Here is a 22,500-nt window from a genome sequence, read left to right as displayed (position 1 = left end):
CTCAAAGAGAATAGAACAGTGTTCTATCTCAACGGGATATAAGCGAAGAATTCGGCTTTTCATCTGGAAGCTGCGTGCTGCGTGTGGACGTCGACGTTCCGCGATGACGGACGCGAAGACTTGACTCAAATGACTTGGGAAGTTCTCATTTAAAGCAGCGACCCTGTGATACCCGTCTCATGTTTGGTTCGATTAGCGAACCCATTTATCCACTGGATTAAAGCCATAAACTGCCTGTCTGCATCACGGAACAAATCACCTCAAAATCTAGCATTCCGAAAAAGTACACCTCCCTCCCCCCCCCCCCCCCCCCCCCCCCCCTCCCCCCCAAAAAAAAAGAAAAAGAAAAAAAGAAAAAAGAGAGAAAATTCAATCCCAACCAAAAAGTCTGTCTTTACGGATCACAGGCTCAAAGTCAACTGTATCCCAGTACCGCCTGGGTTGGGCTCAGACTCAGCTCGCCTTCACATTTCAGCAAGTTTCAGGACAAGGACGACTGCCTTCGAGTCAAATCCCGCTGATGAATGGCACTTAAAGCTGAACATAAATGAAGCCATTACATCTAATTGATTGAACCTTTCAGCGGCCGGGAAGATTGATTGCGAGGCATTGTAATGGTTACCATACAGTTCATCTCATATTCTGGACACATTCCAGACCAATAGGTTGGTGAGTGTGTGTGTGTGAGAGCTTGAATATTGAGCAATCACCGTAACAGCCTACTCTGTTCTATGAGGACGGTTCTTTCCTGAAGGAGAAAGGTCTAGGTCTGCTCTACTGTGGAACACTGTGGAACACTGTGGAACACTGTGGAACACTGTAGAACACTGTAGAACACCGTAGACGAGGAAGTGTTTTGCTGTACTCACCCCCCGTCCATTGCACTTCCCCGAGCATGCGTGCACACCAAACACACTGACGTTCTGGCACTGTCGGTTCAGACACATCTAGAGGAACACAGAGACACACAGAGAACTGTTAGAGATTGAACAGTGTGAGCTTCCAGAACATGTCAATCACATATCAACATCCTGACACTGATGAAGAACAGAGGAAACGAGACTGACTTGACTACTGTTCCAGATCCTGTTCCATACATTAGCATTTTTGGCATTTAGCAGACGCCTTTATCCAAAGCGACTTACAACAAACACATTTGACTAAGTAAGAATACCCATCAGTCATAGCAGGAAATTGGCAGTCATACTGCATAATTTCACTTCTTTACAGTAGAGAAACTGTACAAGGGGGGGTAGAGGAGATGTAGAGGTCTTTAGGAGATGTAGAGGTCTTTAGTAAGAGGGGGTAGTGGTGGTCTAGTGGATAGTGTGTTGGACTTCCGATCGGAAGGTTGTGAGTTCAAATCCCGCCTGAAGCCACACCACTACTAGTGTGCCCTTGAGTAAGGCACTTAGCCCTCAGTTACTCCAGGGGTCTGTCCCTGTAATTCGTAATTGTAAGTCGCTTTGGATAAAAGCGTCTGCTAAATGGCAAAATTAAAATAAAAATTAAATTAATTTAGGAGGGACAGTTAAGATGTAGCCTGAAGAGATGGTTCTGGAAGACAGGGAGTAACTGTCTGTCAGTCCTGACCGCAGTGGGAGGCTCGACCCACAGCAGGGGTGCCAGGACAGTGTAAAAGCCGTGAAGTGTCAAACTGACCACTTCAAACACTTTGACACATGGAATATAACATGGTCAACAAGGGGTTTTTCAGCACCATTAAAAAACGATGTAACAGTGTTGTGGTGGGGAGACTGCCTTGTAGGAAGGAGCTCCACCCAAATGAATAGCAAAACGTTGATGTGGGTACGGATTGGGCAGCAGTGGGCATAGAGAGTAACACCAGAAGACTTGAGGCCGACACCAAATAACAACATCAATATTCTCTAAAATGATTCGACTGTTTGATGTGGAACAGTAGGCACGCTTAACAGGGTTAGATGGGTGGCTGTCTGATCATCAGTACACTTCAGCGGAGGCCGGTGGAGGTAGAAATCAGATGACGGCGGGCTCATTGCAATGCATGGAATGGAATTAGAAATGGCATCATCAAACGTGTGTTTCCGCTCAATTCTATGCATTATGACCGCCACCAGCGTCCTTCACTACGACCTCCACTCACCCCAGCCTTTACTTGTACACATCAACAACACCACTAATGACAACCTCAGCAAAGAGTCTGTGGAACATCTACATCCATTTCTCTTTATTGACCTGCCAAAGCACCAACCCATCCCAGCCCAGAGACACACACAGACCCGCCTATGAAAAAAACCCACATCTTAGTCATACGCTGATGTCACTCCCAGACCACGGCACGCTTAGTTTCCAATGTCACCGCCCAATGTTTGGGTCATAAACCATTCATTATTTCATTATGTACACTGTAAAATAACAAAGCGGCGGTTAGAACGTATTGGCTTTAGGGAGTATTTTCGACACTTGTTGAGCCTACTCCTACACTATATACAATAATCCTTCAATGTGTATTCTCCATTGGCAGCTTGTCTTTAGTTACATTTACATTTTTGGAATTTAGCAGATGCCTTATTCCAAAGCGACTTTACAATCAATACATGACTAAGCAAGTGAATCATCAGTTCACCAGTTGCAGTCCGGGACTAGCTTTTATCTGGGTCGAGGAAACTAGGTCATTGCCTTTAACTCTCACCATGCCGTCCCCACACTTGGTGCCGGTCAGTACCAGCCCCGGGTCGGGCATGTCGTCCCCCAGGTAGACGTGAGTCCCCCTGCACAGGATCCGCCCCCCTTCCTGTAGAGGGATGTTTGTTTCTATGGAAACAGCATTGGTGCCAATTACTGGCCGATTGGCTCCTCCTTGACACTGAATTTTGCCACACTTAGCATCTCTGTAAACACAACAACGACAACGACAACAACAACACAAAACAAAACAACACAGAACAACAGCATCCTGTTAATAGAACAACACGTGGGGAAAGAACATTATTAAATATATATATATTAAACATGATTAAATATATATATATTAAACATTATCAAATATATATATTAAATACATATATATATATATATATATATATATACAGTATATATATATATATATATATATATATATATATATATATATATATATGTTGTCATTCATGTACTTTTCATGGCCAGGCCAAAGGAGGAAGTGTCTCTCTCTGTCTTACCGCGCTTCACATTTGGCGAAGGAGCCCTTGGAGTCCTTCCCACAGTTCCCGTACGGGTCTCCTGCAGAGTTGACCCTCTCGAAGCAGATCCCGGGGGCTGGCTTGGCTCCTAAGGCATACGTGGTCACACACATAACATTGAAGCCAGCGTCCGACAGATATGGCGACCGATCGATCTTTCACACAGTGACAACAGTTTGTCTTCCGAGCCAGCTCCACTCACCCGTGCCCCAGAGAGTGATGCACTGCTGCTCGTGGGTCTGGCAGATGCCGTTGTAGCAGTGGCCGTCTACGTTGTGGCAGGAGTGACCGTCATGCAGGTAGACGTTGGCGGGACAGTGGGGGTTGCCCCCGGTGCAGAACTCAGGCAGGTCACAGGAGTTACCGGAGTCTCTGCATGGAGTGCCTGCCAGCTTCAGCTACAGACAGAGAGACAGACAGACAGACAGACAGACAGGCAAACAAACAGACAGACAGGCAGGCAGACAGACAGGCAGATACACAGACATACATACAGACAGACAGACAGGCAGATACACAGACATACATACAGACAGACAGACAGAGTGACAGAGAGCAATTAACATAAGTCACAACACAGGTACAGTGGTATACAGGGGTACATTTTATGTAAAGTGTGACCATGATGGAAAGCAAGCTGCTGTCCTCCTAACCTGGCAGTCCTGACAGCACTGTCCGTGAGCACACACCGCGTCCGCCTTCAGAGTGCAGGTCGTAGCGTTGCAGCAGGGGTTCATACACTCCTATAGAGAACACAAGAAAGAGAGAGAGAGAGGGGGGGAGGGGGGGTCAGATTTCATCGGAGACGACATGCGCAGGCCTAGTGTTATCAGAGGGACCCCCTCGCTAGGCCGTGTCACCCTCATTACCCCTCGTCTCCACCCTGGCAGGGGTCAGGAAGCCTGACTTCCTAGAGAGATTTCTCCAACAACAACCTCCCCTTCTGACGGGGTGGGTGCCCCCCCCCCCCCCTCTAAACCCATACGCTACCCAGGGGGGCATGGAGACCCCCAGAGCGTGTCGATGTAACATATCCTACCCTCACCGAGGACGCCCATCTGCTTCAGGTTAGCCATTATCAGAACTCTGCACTGTACTAATCAGCACGGCCCTCTGTCATCTGACGGAGATGGATTGTTGGGGAAATGGGTCAAGCCCCAGTATGGCTCAGAGGAAAGAGAGCAGGGGAATGGGGTAGAGGAAGGTGTGTGTGTGTGTGTGTGTGTGCGGGTGTGTGTGTGTGTGTGTGTGTGTGTGAGGGTCTGTGTGCGCCTGCGGGTGCGCTCGTGTGTGTAGAAGAGGGCGAAAACGGCTATGCTATCATAGGCAGACTGTCCCTGTTCTACCAGGGAGCGCTGGTTTGTTGTGCTGCGGGAGCGGAGCTGCTGTGTCTGTGTCTGGGGTTTGCGGACGGAGCCGAGGGCTGGCAGGGGACAGACCTTCCAGGGCCTTCCAGAGACTCATTCCAGCCTGAAAACCATTAAGGCCCTGTTCCCATGGCTGTTGATGTGAAGAAGGACCTTGGCTTTTTTAATGAGGCCCTGGCGGCCTCTGTGGTAGGCCGAGGTGATGTCTGTGTGCTCTGATCTGGCCCAGTTCGCCACCGCTCAGGCTCCGACGATAACTTTATTAGCGTTGGCCCGAGCCCGCGAGTCTAATTTCACCTCTTTTGTTTGGGGGGGGACAGGGACACATTGAGCCCTGGCCAGAGGCCGGAGCCAAACAAACATCATCCTAGGTAAAGAAATAATACAGCTTAAGCCTTATGGAAGGAGGGCTGGCCAGTTCACACTGATGAGAAACAGGGAAATGCTATGCTAGCTCTGTGATTTACTGCATGTTGTACCGCGCTCTCGGTGAGTCACAACGATAACGATAATTTGTGTTTCATCATTCCGACCGAGCTGCGAGGTGATTAAAACTTTAACGCGTCTGAACAGACTGAGCCGTTTGCGAATCTTTGCCGTCATTACATATGTGCATGCCAACACAATCTTGATTTGAATAATTCAACGGTGACAGCGATGGTTCCCTTCCAAAAAGGATTGTATTCTAATCATCCATTCTCCCCAAACAAACACCTCTGTCAGCGCGGAATTTATTCATACATATCTGACAGATATTCTCTGCAGGCTTGGTTTGCATTATAAGTGCCTTGGTACAGTACCGTACCTGCTGCAGCCCAGATTTAGAACTATTTACATTTTCTTCTTCTGAGACGTGTCGACTTGTGTTGTGTTTATGATGGCACGGCTACAGAAAACCCCATCAAGCTGGAGCTTGTGTTTATTTCATTTGTCACAAATTTGGACAACAAAACCAGGGCGTCATGTACTAATGACCTATGCATCACAGCCCAGGGATGAGAGATCGTGGAACATATGTTCAAGTTGGCCAGATGCCCGTGGTGCGCGGTACATAAGAAATGCACACATTTGGCACGTGTGACGTGACAGCGTCCCCCAACAGAACTACCTCCAGTTCTCCGCAGTCACACTCCTCTCCTTCCTCCACGTAGCCGTTGCCACACTTCTGCCCGCCGTAGAGCACCTTGATCTCGGGCATGTTGAACAGACACATGCCCACACCCTTCTCCAGGCTGGCAGCCAGGTCCTTCTTACTACAGCTGCTGAACACGGTCGGGAACGGGTACCTGCGGAGAGAGAGAGAGAGAGAGAGAGAGAGAGAGAGAGAGAGAGAGAGAAAGATAGCAGCCATGAGACCCCCATTGCCATGATAGTCAGCCATTATTACTGCTAATCACAAAATCAATGAAGCACTCAAACTCAACAACCTCTCCGAATGAGTTACGCCTGTGTGCATACAGCAATACTGCAGAGCAGGACGTCTGTGACATTTTAGCTCGGAGGAGACAACCCTGATAAGGGCTATTTACGAGGCGAACGCTAATAAAAAAAGTAGAACCAACAAGCTCTTCCCTCGCAAGAGTTGCAAAACCCATAAATTCGGGGAAAGGGGGAAGGGGGGTGGCGTGTTTTTAATATTGTTTTTGGGGAGGACCGAGAGGGTGGTCTGCTGCTCCACAGGGAAACGACACAGCCCAGGGCTCCGTCTGCCAAAACCTTTGTTACAGACATCATGCCGCTTTTATTGAGCTTTGCTCTGATAATAGAGTGTGCTGGACAACAGCGTGTGTGTGTGTGGGTGTGTTTGTGTACGTGCGTGCGTGTACGTGCTTGTGTTCGTGTCTGTGCTCCAGCTTGCTCAAGACTGTAAAGTATCCATTTAAAATGATCTCCCTCTCTATTGACGCTACAGCATACATACTTTACAAGGCCTTGTGGGTATAGAGGTATATATATATATATATACTGTATATGCAGTAACTTGGAGATGTAAAATGTGTGTATGCCTGATTTGAGAAAACTGATGAGTGTATGTGCATGTAGATGAGCGAGACGCGCACCCGCGCGCACGTGTGTGTATGTGTGTATGTGTGTGTGTGTATGTGTGTGTGAGTGTGTGTGTATGTGTGTGTGTGTGTGAGTGCGTGTATGTGTGTGTGTGTGTGTGTGTGTGTGTGTGTGAGAGAGAGAGAGAGGGGCAGGAGGCTTCCACTTGAATGCCAATGCCCATTGTCTGGCTCAGTAGACGGGCGGATCGTCATCTAGCCATGTGTCAGTGTGGCTTGTCCTGCCGCAACAGAGCGAAGGGCCCTATCTCTCTCTCTGCGTTTCATCCACCCCACTGGGGGAACAGGAGGGGGGGAGGGGGGGGGGGGAGAATCTGTGCTTGCGCCCTCAGGCAGCCCACCCAACAGCTGAAAGTCAAGAGAGAATTCCGGTTGAACAGCACGCCTGGCTGGCTCATTCATGACCCCCCCCCCCGCCGCCCTCCACCTCCCCCCCATTCCTCCATCCCTCCCCCATGAATTTTAATGCCTCGCTGACATCCAATGTGCAGGGGGAAAAAACAAATGAGCCCCCACACGTCAACTGCCCCACATTTTGTCTGGGAGGGCGGTTGCGTGAGTCACACGCGGGAGTCATCAATACTGGATGAACATCCCAAATGGTTGCGAGGGGGGGGGGGGGAATCAGCTTGAACGTTGCTGAGAGCCTCGACAGGGTTGAGAGCATGTTGGGATTCAAAGACCTCTAACTGCACAGGACACAGCCAGGTGTGAGATGGGGTGGGGGGGTGTCGGTCTGTCATCATACCACATTACTGTAACATCAATCTTATGAATTACTGGAGGCTGGTGTGTGTGTGTGTGTGTGTGTGTGTGTGTGTGTGTGTGTGTTTGTGTTTGTGCATTCATGTCGTTGCTCCAGCTTGCGCGAGACTCTAAATTATTCACTGTACTACTGTACTAGGCTTGTATGTATGTATGTAATGTATGTATGTATGTATTTATGTATTTACTGTATCTATGTATGTATCTATGTATGTATGTATATATAGTTATCGGGGTAGTTAGCCCCGTAGCCACACTAAGCTGCTGTGACCACAAGGGAGTCACATTATCTGGCCTGATGGACAGTTACAGACCACGGAGGTGTTTGTGGGAAGGTCACGTGGTTCGGAAGGTGCCGGAGGCTTTCCTTCAATCCCTGAGATGCTGTAAAAAGTGGAGAAACTCAAAATCCCTCTGTTGCTCTGAAAGCATTCTCTCCAGGCGCAGTTTGGTGCAACAGATGTTCTTAGATGCTTTTCATTGACCAGAAAATGACACATCTCCCCGCTAGCGTCAACAGCTCTTGTGAAATAACCCCTTTTCATTGCTCATGTTTTTTAGTCCCACATCTGATACGCCTATAAATATGCAGAAGAATCCTTTACATGTTGATGATCTCATGCTCAGGTTGCCTTTGATTTCTGGGATGTGTGTGGGATGTGTGTGTGTGTGTGTGTGTGTGTATGTGATGTGTATCTTTGTGTGTGCATGTGTGTGTGTGTGTGTGCGTGTATGTGTATGTGATGTGTATCTGTGTGTGAGTGTGTGTGTGTGCGTATGTGATGTGTATCTTTGTGTGTGCATGTGTGTGTGTATGTGTGTGTGTGCGTGTGTGTGTATGTGATGTGTATCTTTGTGTGTGCATGTGTGTGTATGCGTGCGTGTGTGTGTATGTGTATGTGATGTGTGTATGTGACGTGTATCTTTGTGTGTGCATGTGTTTGTATGTGTGTGTACGCGTGTGTGTGTATCTGTGTGTGTGTGAGTGTGTGTGTATGCATGTGTGTGTGTGTGTGTGTGTGTGTGGGAGGGGGGTGCAGTAGGTCGTTTACACATGCCCATACTGCTGACCCCAACCGTGACAAAGCCCCATAACATCATAACCCTGCGTATTGAAACATCAATATTATTACGCCAGAGGTAACACAAGGTGGAGCAGGGCGCATATCAGGGGCCTCCCAGATGATCTGGAATTACAGTGAAACAGCAGAGCACACAGTAATGAAAGTGAAATGGTGGAAGGTTGAGGGCCAAGGGTCAAGCTGTGGCAACAGGCATGGTTTCCCCCCTCCTCCTCCTCTTCCTCCTCTTCCTCCTCCTTCTCACCTTTTCTCTCTTAACAGCTTTCGCTGCTGTTGTCAAACAGGGAGCCCACTTCCTTAGCAACCGCTGTTGCTGATTTCCTTTCACGCCCCTCCCTCCTCCCTCCACCACTGCCCTCCCCCCGCTGCCTCCTCTGTTTTATCCATTTTGCTTTCCATGAACTCACCCCCACTTTGCTACAGTTACAGTTACCAGACGTTGTAATGCATTAGGAACACTCGCTCGCATCCCCTGTTTTTATTCATTTACACCGAAACACATGTACGCCTGACAATCCAGCTGTTCCGTATGAGACAGAGGCAATGCAGAAATAATTGGTCTGCGCTGCAGTGTGTAAAAGAAGGGAGCTCGAGTAATGACTGTGAATCTGGGGAGAGAGAGACAACCCAATGAATGGCATTGGGCAGCTGTGGCCTCCTGGGGAGGGAGGGGGGGGCGGGGGTAGTAAAGCGGTGCCAGTACCAGTCTTGGGCACGTCTGAGGCTCACTGCAAGCGGAAGACACTCCAGACCACTGCTGCTCCCCTCCCGAGGGAGTCTGGCCCGACACCACCTCAGAAGAGAACCACAGTCTGACCTCTTGACCTCTTGTGTTTGGTTCCCATCCTGCTCTTCCTCTCTGAGGGGTTACCCCCGAATCCCCGAACCCCCATCCCAACCCCCCCCCCGACCACCACCATATTCCCTGAGTGGGTCTCCCAAAGCTTTGTGCTGTTTGTTGTGTTGTGTTGTGTTGAGTTGTGCTGAGTTGAGTTGTGTTGTGTTGTGCTGAGTTGTGCTAGGTTGTGTTGTGTCGTGTTGTGTTGTGTTGAGTTGTGTTGTGTTGTGCTGAGTTGTGCTAGGTTGTGTTGTGTCGTGTTGAGTTGTGTTGTGTTGAGTTGTGTTGTGTTGTGCTGAGTTGTGCTAGGTTGTGTTGTGTCGTGTTGAGTTGTGTTGTGTTGTGCTCAGTTGTGTTGTGTTGTGCTGAGTTGTGCTAGGTTGTGTCGTGTCGTGTTGAGTTGTGTTGAGTTGAGTCGTGTTGAGTTGTGTTGTGTTGTGCTGAGTTGTGTTGAGTTGAGTCGTGTTGTTTTGTGTTGTGCTGAGTTGTGTTGTGTTGTGCTGAGTCGTGTTGAGTTGTGCTGAGTTGTATTGTGTTGAGTTGAGTCGTGTTGTGTCGTGTTGAGTTGTGTTGTGTTGTATTGAGTTGTGTTGTGTAGTGTTGTGCTGAGTTGTGTTGTGCTGAGTTGTATTGTGTTGAGTTGAGTCGTGTTGTGTTGTGTTGTGCTGAGTTGTGTTGTGTTGTGTTGTGTTCAGTTGTGTTGTGTTGTGCTGAGTTGAGTTGTGTTGTGTTGAGTTGTGTTGTGTAGTGTTGTGCTGAGTTGTGTTGTGCTGAGTTGTATTGTGTTGAGTTGAGTCGTGTTGTGTTGTGTTGTGCTGAGTTGTGTTGTGTTGTGTTGTGCTCAGTTGTGTTGTGTTGTGCTGAGTTGTGTTGTGTTGTGCTGAGTCGTGTTGTGTTGTGCTGAGTTGTGTTGTGTTGTGTTGTGCTGAGTTGTGTTGTGTTGTGTTGTGCTGAGTCGTGTTGTGTTGTGCTGAGTTGTGTTGTGTTGTGCTGAGTTGTGTTGTGCTGAGTTGTGTTGTGTTGTGCTGAGTTGTGTTGTGTTGAGTTGAGTCGTGTTGTGTTGTGTTGTGCTGAGTTGTGTTGTGTTGTGCTGAGTCGTGTTGTGTTGTGCTGAGTTGTGTTGTGTTGTGCTGAGTTGTATTGTGTTGAGTTGAGTCGTGTTGTGTTGTGTTGTGCTGAGTCGTGTTGTGTTGTGCTGAGTTGTGTTGTGTACTGTTCTGTGCTATCCTATTTCGCTCTGTTCTGTTTTGTTCTGTTCTGTTCTCAAGCCCAGCCTTGACAACTCAGGCCAACGGGCCAGACTCAGTAAATGGCTGGTAGCAGCAGACACAGCCAGGCCAACGACTCAGAGCATCAGTGCCAGTGTTCGAGAGAGAGAGAGAGAGAGAGAGAGAGAGAGGGGGGGCGGGGTTAAATGCTGCATGAGTACTGGAGATAAGGCCAATCCCAGACCTATTACAGGCCGGGCTGAACCCCCCCTTCCAACTCTGAGATAAGGTTCAGGAGATAGACCCTCTCCAGCCTCAGGGCACATCCATAGATAAAGAACCGCCATGCCCCCCCCCCCCACACACTCCCTGCTAACGCCTCACCAACATAATCTACAGTCCCTTTGTATTCCTGCCCTTAGTTGTCAACACAGCAGACACCAACTTTTGAGTTCTTCCAACCACCGACACACAACTCACCACAGACTAGCCTGCATGCCTGCCAGTTAGAAACCTCCTGTCTGGGAGAGATGGGTCTGGGAGGTTTTCTCTCCTGGTTTTTAAATAGCGCAGATGTCCATGTGGTTCAGATCACAGTGAACACTGGGGATCGTGTCCAGCGCAGAGTGTATCTGTCACATCGTTTCAGCCGTAAAAAAATCCCCATCAGCCCCATTAAAACACTTCCCGGAGTTCAGATAAGCCAAAAGCAAGAGTCTGGAGAGTTTGAGAAGGACTTAAGTATGACAAAATTGAGCGGATATGCAAATTTATGGGAATAGCCGTGGTGTCATAGGGTTAAAATTGACTCAGCAGGAGGTGGACTCCCTTTACAGTTGTGAGTATGGAATACTCCCCTCCGTGTCGCCCCACCCCTCGCCAATGAATTGCTCACTTTTCCTTCAGAAGGGGGCTGCAGATGGCGGTCATGTGTGTTTACAATGACCTCAGCATTACAACACTGACTCACGCTTTGGCCCAAATACTTCTGACAATAGAAGGGGGGCCGAAGACAATCCAAGGCAGCGACCCCTATGAGTTGACTGCTCCCATCGTTGTGGTACGGGGGGACTGACTCCTGGGTGATCACATTAAGTGATATTATCTGCGGTGCCCTTTGGTGCCTGGCAGTCTGGCTTAACAGATATTAAAGAGGCCCTCTTCATTGATTTCCCGGCGGAGCCAATTACATAAAGTGGGTTAGGGTGTGGCGCGCTGCGACAGGGCGAGGGCCCAGGTCACATTTCCTATGGCCGCTGGCCCGGCTCGTCCCCGTGCCCTGATTCATATCCTAGATATCTGATGATTTTATGACATGGGAAGTATTCAAGTATGAATGAAGGTCTGCCTGTGTGTGGACCGGGATTGGCTGTGCTTCTCAGTGGGCTCATCAATTTTATCCAGTGCTTTGGAGCGAACCTGATACTGAGTTCTCATAAGACCGGGTCTGCTGTGATGCGTGGGGAGATTATGTCCCCCCCCCCGCCATTGAAGGGAGATATGCTCTCCAGAGAGAGAGAGAGAGAGAGAGAGAGAGAGAGGGGGAGGCGATCTAATCTCTGAGGATGAGAGACATCAGCCTGTTCTCATTAGAAGGGTTGGAGGAGGTTGGGGGGGGTTGGGGAAGGGTCTATGGATGGGGATGCTACAATTGGCTGTGACCTATACGGGCCAGGAAGCACAGGCAGCTTTTTATGCAGATGTGCAGCTGGCTGTTTGGAATTCGGACAGCAGCACTGTGGTTTTACTGCCACCCCCGCCCCCGCTTCCCCTCTCGCCCCTCCCATCCCTCACAACCACCCCAGCCCCGACCCGCCCCCCCCCCCCCCCCCCCCCGCGCCGGTGTAATAATGATGAAGTGGATCTCATTATCTCTCTCCCTCTGTTCCTCGAGTCCCAGCAGCAGCGCCAGCAGAACACGACGGGTATCCGTCTCTCTCTCTCTCTGCATATCAATGACGCTTAAAGAAGGCGCTTGCCAGAGACAAAAGTAACAAGATCAATCCCGACAAAAGGTTTGAGTGGGTAGGAGTTCTTCTTCTTCTTCTTTGGTATGTGTTTTAAGAAAAACGCTTCCGCCGCGCCTCTCCTGAGCCGTTGAGCTGTATTGTGCCGCGCTGTAGGGGTTTGGAATGGAAAAAAATAAGTCGCCTATTGTTCCCCCCTAAACTCATTTATGTACTAGCCTTGAAGAGGCATTTTCTGCATAATCACAACGGGTCTTTGAACGATCTGGTCGCCTGCCTGGAAAAACATGGCAGGGACAAGCAATAAACACATAATTGTAGCTGCAGGCCAATGTATAGTACTCAGGTGGTTTTGCAGCAGAGCTCTTGTCTGTGTCCACATGGCCTTTAAAGTGTGAGCCTCTAGCCCGTGGGAGCCTGTAGACTGCCCCGGGCTGTATGGGCGTACTGGATGCTCTGCGCTGACCTGGAATTAACTGCGGGAAACAGAGACGGGGGAATATAGAGTTCCTACACATCCTTCGTTTCAAGACATTGTTTCATTAATCGTTTTTTCTAAAACAAAGAAAGGATCCTTTTCCTTTACCTTTATGAAAACCAGACACAAGTGCACCGTGCAAGTACAGTGCATACATACAGCGCTCCCAGAGGATTTTTTTCTTTTTTTCTGGGGGGGGGATATAATCTCCTGAATCTATCTCGGGGTCCGAGTTTGGCCAATGGCACAGTTTCCTTTGTGCTGCATTCATGAGCAGACAGCCAAAGCTTGAGCAATGGGGGAAATTCTTCACTAGCAGTGACTTGATCCAGATTTCTTCGGGTCGAGGTGACAAGCTCTCGCTACATTGCACTGCATAATAGAAGGTGTTCAGGGGTAGTTAAGTATTTATCTCACGCTGCCGAGAGAAATCCCGACATTAAAGTTGCATGCGTGTAAGAGAATAGCGTCATTGTAACTGCTGCTGCTGCCCTAACTCAAGTTGGCTCAGAGAGAGCGGTAGAGAGCTAAATGTCCGGAGAAAAAAACGGCAGCATTTCCTATCTCTCTCTCTCTCTCTCTCTCTCTCTCTCTCTCTCTCTCTTTCTCTCTCTCTTGCCTGTCGGCATCATTCTTCATTTTGTTACCTTTTCTGGAAGGGGCTCTCTTTGAGGATGCCCTGAAAGACCTTCTAAGTTTTCCTTTACAGCTCGCTGCAGTGTTGTTTTATGAGCATATAATCGGGAATAGTGTTACCCCGGCTTTTCATGGGCCCGGTCCAACTAAAACACACAGGGATGTATCCAGCATAAACACTCAAGTCGGTGGCTCTCCCAGGCAGATAGCTACGGCGCAGCTCGGCTGGAAACATTTCTATTCAGCACAGCCCCTGACTCTCTGCCTAGTGTGCCGTAAGGTCATACAGGCCCAACAGTGCTCACATGTCAGGTAACAGGCCTACTAAGACTACTACTTTTTACTTGTATTTTCCCATTAACATAGAACTGTTTGGTCTACTACTGCCTTCTCGTCATCAGATGTACGTCAGCCTGAGACCTGAGTGTAAGTGTATTGTGCAAGCCATACGCTGGTGCAGTATACTGTATCTAAAGGACTGGCTTCCGATTCGGAGTGAGTCATATGGCCGCAGGGCTTTAGCACAGCTGTTGGGTTTGCCATAAAACAAGCAACGTTTCCAAAGGTTCAGTGGGATCGTTTGCACAATGCTTGACAGACAATAAATTAGCAATGATTTACATGTGTGCAAATGCTTACAAGCTGTAGGGTGGCAATCTGGGTGTTTTTGAGTGGTATTGTTAAATCTGATGCAAGAGTCAATGGACGGTGGGTTAATGACGGTTTGGCGTTGGCTATGATGCAGGGTCGGCGCCAGAATAATCATCAGCGGGGGGACATTGGATGTTGGTGGCAATATAATACAACTGCGGATAGTTTCTAGAACGTACTGTTTGCAACTGATAACCACAAGCTTACAGTGCCCATGAGCTTAGATAACATAACCCCTCGATTTTAGAGGAAAGCATAAATGTCCTTCGATATTTCCATTATAGAGGCATTTCATGGCCAGTCAACCACGGCCCTGTAAACTGTGCACGTAATGGCTGATGGAGAACAGTTTTTTATTGAACCCCTATGTCAGGATTTGGACATTTCTGGTAAGTCTGTTATAAGCTCCCACAACAATTAGGTATGATATTAAAAACTGAGGACTGTCCACGGACCTAGGTGACTATGGCACAGCCTCTCCGAGGCCTCCTCACCCACTAGTCGACAGGGGCGGAGCTACCGTGGGGGCACGGGGTGGCACCGGCCCCCCCTTGTGATCTGATTGACCACCCCATGTTACCCCCCAACGCCCACTGGGTGTTGAGTGCTGTCAATCAGTAAAGACGTAGTGAAGGTTTCGAGAAACGATCTGATTGCGATCGGATTGGCCATCCCGTGTGCCTCCCCAATTTCATTGGCTCTTAGTGATGTCAATCATTGTGTGCTTTGACGCGCAAATTCAAGTTAGTATATGCAGCTACTGGAGATGTTGTTTTTCATGTTTTCATGTTCAGATTGTCATTTTTTTATGTTATGAAAGTTGAAGTGTTGAAGTGCCCACTCGATATAACAAACAACTACAGTTTTAGGATCACTAAATACTTATCATTTGCGAATTGGATTAACTATCGTCTGCCATAGGCTACTTGGTAAGTGATTACATGGCTTTGATTACATTGGCTTGTAAACAAACTTTCGTTTTAGGACATGTTCAAAAGCAAGGACTGTGTGATCATCTAATTATGTGTAGTTATGTGTTTTTAGCATGTTGATGCTTTATTAGCATGTTGTGATGTGCTAAACATGCAGTTAGATGTTCATAGCGAAGTTGTTTTAAGCACTAGTCTGCTAGCAGCTGTTTTGCATATGTTTTGATTCAAAGTTCTCCTGCAATACTGCTCCTAAGGAACACGGGGATATGTCTGCTAGATTCAGAACAGTGAAATATCATTTTCAGAAAATATCAGTGTTTTAAAAAGAAAGTCAATATCGGCAGATATGTCTGTGATCTGAAAAATGTTCACGAATTGAATTAAAAAATAATAGTATTTTTTAAATATTGAAATATGTATTAATATGTTAATTATTATGTTAATTATTAATTGACAGCGCTGTAAATAGTGTTATTCTTACACAATACATTGCACCCGCTTAATCTGACTTAGGCTACTGTTGGTGAGGTTACTAATTGCACATGACATATGTTGATGAGAATATCATAAACAGAATTTGAATGTTGGCAGTGCAAAATGAAAAGGTCATATGCACCTTGCTTACAAGGTGAAAGACTTAATGTAGCCAACAAAAACACTATGAAGACATAAATACACTGTGTAGCCTAACTGTACTATGAAAAGTAATTGTTTCCACTTAGTAGTCTAAATGTTGACGAGAGAGGTGGGTAGCGGCCTTCATTTTTTACCCCAACATTTTTTGGGGTGGCTTTTGGCTGGCCCCCCCTATTGAACTGTTGTTCCCCTGTGTCTGAACTGGCTACGCCCCTGCTGGTCTCTGCTGGACTCCTTCTCTATTCCTGGGGAAACGTGCCTCACTCTTCAACAATGAGGTATAAGACTATGGTTTACAATGGTTATTTGTCAAATCGTGAGCATAGAATTATAAGGTTCTATCTCCGTTTAGGGTAGTTCAGAGATATTGAGCGTCAAAGTTTTTACATTCCATTATGTTTTGTGAGATGGAACCTTTGTATTTTATGAATTACTAACTCAAAAATGTCAACATTTAAATAATAAATAAATAACACCACACAGGCATTAATAAACACCTAATGGATCAGATTATGTAAAAAACAAAATTTTGACAAAAATGGAGATAAGAACCTTATAATTCTAACGTCACGACATGATGTGTGAGACAATGTTACAATGCAGTGGCATCGAGTGGATAAAAATAAGACATGTTCAGACAAAATATTCCAGCCGAAGTGGATGTAGGCTTAGCCTACAGTGGCTATCTACCAATTTAAAACCACATTTCTACTGCTATAATTTCTGTTCTTCTTCACGCTGCTCCATCCCTGTCAAACACCAGCTGTTTATGGAATATGTCAGATGATAGTGGGGCACGTTGGATTAATTACTATTCTAACAAGTAACGGTATTTATCAGATTCTCATCACCGGCTATTACATTAAACCTAATTTCCCACAAGTATGATGAAGGCTAATGAGGATATGGCAACAAAATAACTTAGCAAAGCACCTGTGCACGTCGCAGAGAGACACGAGTGACAGTAGGCTGCTACAGCTATAAACAAAATGCCGTGAGAAAGTGGATTTCTCGTTTAAGGACATACAGTACCTGTAGGCTATTTTCAAAGAATAATTCAAGAGTTGATCTAAAGTCATGTATTAACTTAAATGAATGTCTTATTCACTCAAAACCATAGAAGCTGTACCTTTTAGGAGAGAAAAAAGTGTTGTGTGTTGTGTTCAACCCTAGCACGTTTTCTAGGGGGCGTGCGAGGGGTGAGGGGGTGGGGCATGCTGTAATGCATTCCGGGTGGTTTGGGAATTTTGCCATCAGTTGTGAAGCCCAAACAAATGGGCCTCATTTGTTGGGTTCATGGGTAATGAACCAATGAGTGGTGACATATACCAGAGCTGGGGGCCTGAGACAACTTTACACAGATTAGCTGATACCGCAGTGTGAGGACAGCTGTCCACATCAGATAGTGAAATGCAGGCTCTGTTCACACCGTATTGATTCAACCACATTATCCATTAATCTAAAGTTACTCTGACAACTGCCAAGGATGGACAGATGGACACAGAGTGGACTGTTCCAACTTACCCTGTGGAGGGGGTCATAATGCAGCCTCCTCGGTCTACTGTCACCCTGCAGCCACACCCCCTCTCCGGTGTGTCGTGGTTCATTCCAAAGTTGTGTCCAAGCTCGTGGGCCAGGGTCACTGCAGCCCCCAGGGGGTTGTCAGAATGGTCCTGGAGAAGGAGAGTCACATGTTCAACACCTCCATATCGATGATAGGACCCCCTCGAAAACGAGATAGCATATCTCAAGGGGCGATTCCTAATAAAGCAATTTCTTATATACGTATATACCGAAGGAAACGTCCTTAATCTTAGCCTAAATGTAAAATTACAAATGAATAATAAAACATTTCGGGGCGTTATTCTGAAAACAGCCTGGCATAATCAAAAGTGTTCCACCTAATGTACCATTCTGGAAAGCAAGTACAAAGACATTTTTTCTGACAGTTGTAGTCATTTGTGACCACTATGAGTATGAAGCGAAAAAATCGAAACAAGTCAAATAAATTACTTTTCCAAAAGTCTGCAATACTGCATTTGCATTTGCTTGCACAGTGCCAAGACTTCGACGAACAATCTAGTTGGGTCTGCTTATCCAAGCACTTCCCCAGCCAAACTGTGGTATAGAAATCAGTGAAAAACACCAGACTGTGAGCTGTCAACCCCAGCCAGCTCCGTAGAATCTGACAGCTGGCAGATGTGCTGCTCCATCCACACACAGAGATATGAGCCTACTACTCTGTGCACACAAATAGCCAGAAAGACAGCCAGAAAGACAGACAGCAAGGAAGACCAACATACAGACAGACAGTAAATACAGTGGACAGCCAGACAGACAGTCATCGGCACTCTGTCTGTAATCTACAAACAGACAGAAAGACAAAAAGAAAGACAGTAGACCAACAAATCAACACAACGACTAGAGAGACTCTGAGCCAAAACCTGAACACACAGTGAAAGCTGCAGGTAGTGCAGATGCTGAGATTTGCTGCGAGGTGGAAGGCAGCATGAAAGGCCAGATGAATTATGTAGTGGTAGGAGCTATACGCTTCTTCATGGGTGAACGAGATGGTGCGTGTGTGTGTGGCGGTGTGTGTCACCGCTGTGGTGTAAGTGTGGTGCATGTGTGTGTGTGTGTGTGTGTGTGTGTGTATGTGTGTGTGTGCATGCATGTGTGTGTGTCTGTGCCCGTGTACTAGCGTGCATGCCTGCATGCGTGCGTGCATATGCGTGTGTTCGGTGTGCGTGTGTCTGAGCTGACGGTGAGTGGAGTTTTCATGCCTTTCTATTATTGAGCAGGCCTGTCTAAGGCAGGCCTGGCCTGACGAACGTCTCCACTGGGGGCTTTTCAACGCAGCGGTCACCAGCTGTCAGCACGCAGTCAGATCCAGCTGTGGAGGCAGGATTTATGCAAAACCTCTAATTCCATTCTGCGAAGTACCCAAACGCCTCCGGTAATTGCTTAGCACATACAGTGCTACCGTTAAAAAGGCATACTGATTGTGGAATACTTCAACGAAGACTTGGGGGGTTTTCGAGGCCAGCAACAATCTCACATCTCCCTTCAGCGAGTGGAAGTGGAAGTACCGAACGCAATCAACGACGGACGCTAGACCATCTCTCCGTCGCGGAGAAATCACCTCGAGAAACCCGCCAGGAACAACCCGGTGAATGATTTCAAATAGTTCCAACTCCCCCCGCCCCCCCCCCCCACCCCCCGACGAAAAATGAAGGGAACGTGAAACTGGAAAAGAGAGAGAGAGACGTGACTCCCCTGGAAGAACAGAAGGGTCTGGGGACGGGGAGGGATCCCTCATGTCAGTGACCTGATGTATGTACAGGGGCTGGAGTGAGGCGGGCCCGTGCTCAGAGTTTACCATCTGTAAGGAGCAGAGCTGATAAACATCTGGGGACCACAGGCTGTAAACCTGCCCTCCAGGCCCCAAGGAAAACACCGAGCGAGGGGGAGGAAGAAGGGAGGGAGGAGGGGAAGAGAGGCTGATAGAGAGAGTGAGAGAGAAGCTGATAGAGAGAATGAGAGAGAGGCTGATAGAGAGAGAGAGAGAGAGAGAGAGAGAGAGAGAGAGAAGCTGATAGAGAGAATGAGAGAGAGGCTGATAGAGAGAGAGAGAGAGAGAGAGAGAGAGAGAGAAAGAGAGAGGAAGAGAGAGAGAGAGAGAGAGGGGGGGGGAGAGAGAAAGAGAGAGGAAGAGAGAGAGAGAGAGGGTGATAGAGAGAGAGCGAGAGAGAGAGAGTGATAGAGAGAGTGAGAGAGAAGCTGATAGAGAGAATGAGAGAGAGGCTGATAGAGAGAGAGAGAGAGAGAGAGAGAGAAAGAGAGAGGAAGATAGAGAGAGGAAGAGAGCGAGGAAGAGAGAGAGAGAGAGAGAGAGAGGGGGGGGAGAGAAAGAGAGAGGAAGAGAGAGAGAGGCTGATAGAGAGAGAGAGAGAGAGAGAGAGAGAGAGGAAGAGAGAGAGAGGAAGAGAGAGAGAGGAAGAGAGAGAGGAAGAGAGAGAGAGAGAGAGAGAGAGAGAGAGAGAGAGGGGGGGGGGGGGCTATGCTATAAGAGAGTTGTTGTTGTTTGATTCAGAGACGAAGCTGTCAATGTAGAGGGTATAGGGTTCCACTCTACAGCCCTACACTAACAACCAATCATTTACGACACACCCTGTGTTTTCATTCTCTGCACATATGATGTATTTCCCTTACGTTCGCTCATTCGTCGTGCATCGTTCAGATATGAAGGTCTCGACTCGCGTAAATCGATATGTCTGGTAATTTATCAACAAAAACTCCCCTCCGGAGCGCTGTGTACTACATGACCTGACCTATTCAGCTGACACGGCCGCCCGCACCGCTTGAGCTCATTAACGTGTGTGTATCCTGGTGTAAATAACCGTTATTATCAGCTTGAAAACTCCTCGCCTCACCCCCCCCCCTGCAGGAGAGGACCAGATGAGAAACATGATAGCCTTATGTCAGCCTGGATAGAGCGTGCCAAGATTTCAACAACGAGGGAGGTGGAGAACAAGAAGAAGAGGAGGGAGGAGGGAGGGGAACGATAAAGGATAAAGTAGGTCAATTAGAGTCACATTTACAGCCTTATTAACAATAGGACGATTTCAGGGTATATTGTTTCTGCCCCTTTCTGGAAAAGGTTCAATAGCCCTAGAGAACATCTTTACAGGAGTTTTATGCTCCTCCCTCCTCCTCCTCCTCCTCCTCCTCCTCCTCCTCCCTCCTCCTCCTCCTCCTCCTCCTCCTCCTCCTCCTCCTCCTCCTACTCCTCCTCCTCCTCCTCCTCCTCCTCCTCCCTCCTCCTCCTCCTCCTACTCCTCCTCCCTCCTCCTCCTCCTCCTCCTCCCTCCTCCTCCTCCTCCTCCTCCTCCTCCCTCCTCCTCCTCCTCCTCCTCCTCCTCCTCCTACTCCTCCTCCCTCCTCCTCCTCCTCCTCCTCCTCCTCCGACATCCATTTCAAATATGCTGAGTCAGCGTGTCAATTACACCCGGGCCCACTCACCATGACGATGCCCCCTGACTGTTCTGCCGTGCACATGCTCATGATCGGCGCCATGCCAATGGTGGTGCCCTGGAAGTACACCCCACTGTGAAGACAAGACAAAAGCGGAAACGTTGATGGGAAGGTTCCCCCTGTACCTGTGTAGTCAGGCTCTACTGTACTCACTGTCCTATGACTTTGTGTAATAAAAACCCCAAAAAACTAAACTCCATGACTATGCAATGACTATGACATTACTAATGTACCATGCTAATACCGCATCGTTACTAGAGTAATAACATAGTTACGACACATGATGAATAGAGCCAAATGAATATAGAGTGTGAATAAAAATGTCTAAACTGTCATATGATGACATGACGTTGCCTGGAGCGGATGCAGAGTGTATTACGGGAGGGGGGGGGAGAACAGAAGCGTACCTGATAGGGGTGGGCATCGACGATCGATAATTGATCGATAATTGATCGATAAGGATCTTGGTCGATCACAAAATAAAACATTTGGTCGATCACAAAAAAAAAAATTTTTTTTTTTTTTTTTTTGTGATCAACCAAATGTTTTATTTTGTGATCGACCAAGATCCTTATCGATCAATTATCGATCGTCGATGCCCACCCCTAGTACCTGACTAGCTGGGCGTTATCGTGCGGTTGCTGAGGCAGCAGCTTGAGCTTCCTCCAGTCCAGGAACTCGTGCAGGGTGGTGAAGGGGTCCTGGCTGACCGGGCACTTGTCAGAGTCACTCCACACCTCCAGGCCCACAAGGGCCACGCGGATGTTCAGGGCCCTGTAGAACTAAATGAGGAGGGATGGATCAATGGATGGATGGATGGATGGATGGATCAATGGATGGATGGATGGATGGATGGTTGGATGGTTGGATGGGTGAATGGATGGATGGATGGATGGATAGATGGATGGATGGTTGGATGGTTGGATGGATGGATGGATAGATGGATGGATGGTTGGATGGTTGGATGGGTGAATGGATGGATGGATGGATGGATGGATAGATGGATGGATGGATGGATGGTTGGATGGATGGATGGATGGATGGAGGGATGGATGGATGGATGGTTGGATGGGTGAATGGATGGATGGATGGATGGATGGAGAGGAGAGGACAGCTATTGCTAACATAGCTACATAGCTTGATTCTTGCCTGTTGATGTCGAGTACAACAGCAAACATGCCTCCTACTTTACACATTCATTACAACAATAGCTGGCGTGTCCTAAAGCCGTGATCCTTAGCATGCTCCGTCTAACGGTGGAAGCTTCCCACCAGCGCTCAGTGGAAGAACAGAATCAATCATCCGTTTATAATTCAATCAGGCTGTACTCTCAGGTCGGTTAATTTCTAACAGGCTGGGTGAAGCGTCTGATGGATCGCATTTCATCTAAACCTTCTGGGTATTGATTTAGTCGTTACCTTGTCCACATAGTTGGCGATCTCAGCCAGCCGCTGCTTGACCTTCTCCACGTCTTTGCCTTGTTTCTGGAACTGAACAACACACACGCACACACACACACACACACACACACACACACACACACACACACACACACACAGGTTAAGTCCAGGGAGGATAGTGGGAGTTTACAGTACATGGTTTTCGAAACACGGTAACAATGTAGTACACTTTCACTG

At 47.7% G+C, this 22,500-nt stretch overlaps 1 protein-coding gene across 1 annotated transcript in view; it reads right to left on the bottom strand.

The window, feature by feature from the left end:
• adam12a (ADAM metallopeptidase domain 12a) overlaps nt 1-22,500 on the bottom strand; it is a gene marked incomplete at both ends in the record, with an annotated part of 80,934 nt that overhangs the window by 10,662 nt on the left and 47,772 nt on the right. Inside the window, 10 exons of the mRNA XM_080542249.1 lie at nt 870-947; nt 2,675-2,873; nt 3,183-3,291; nt 3,406-3,601; nt 3,857-3,946; nt 5,679-5,856; nt 17,354-17,502; nt 20,852-20,936; nt 21,476-21,645; nt 22,282-22,353. Coding sequence (XP_080398375.1) covers nt 870-947; nt 2,675-2,873; nt 3,183-3,291; nt 3,406-3,601; nt 3,857-3,946; nt 5,679-5,856; nt 17,354-17,502; nt 20,852-20,936; nt 21,476-21,645; nt 22,282-22,353 — 1,326 coding nt within the window. The remainder of the gene's footprint in view (nt 1-869; nt 948-2,674; nt 2,874-3,182; nt 3,292-3,405; nt 3,602-3,856; nt 3,947-5,678; nt 5,857-17,353; nt 17,503-20,851; nt 20,937-21,475; nt 21,646-22,281; nt 22,354-22,500) is intronic.

Source organism: Nansenia antarctica (assembly GCF_963989245.1).
Source record: "Nansenia antarctica genome assembly, chromosome: 11".
Taxonomy (NCBI): domain Eukaryota; kingdom Metazoa; phylum Chordata; class Actinopteri; order Argentiniformes; family Microstomatidae; genus Nansenia; species Nansenia antarctica.
Note: the sequence above shows the minus strand (reverse complement) of the source record. Positions and strands in the feature narration are given on the sequence as shown.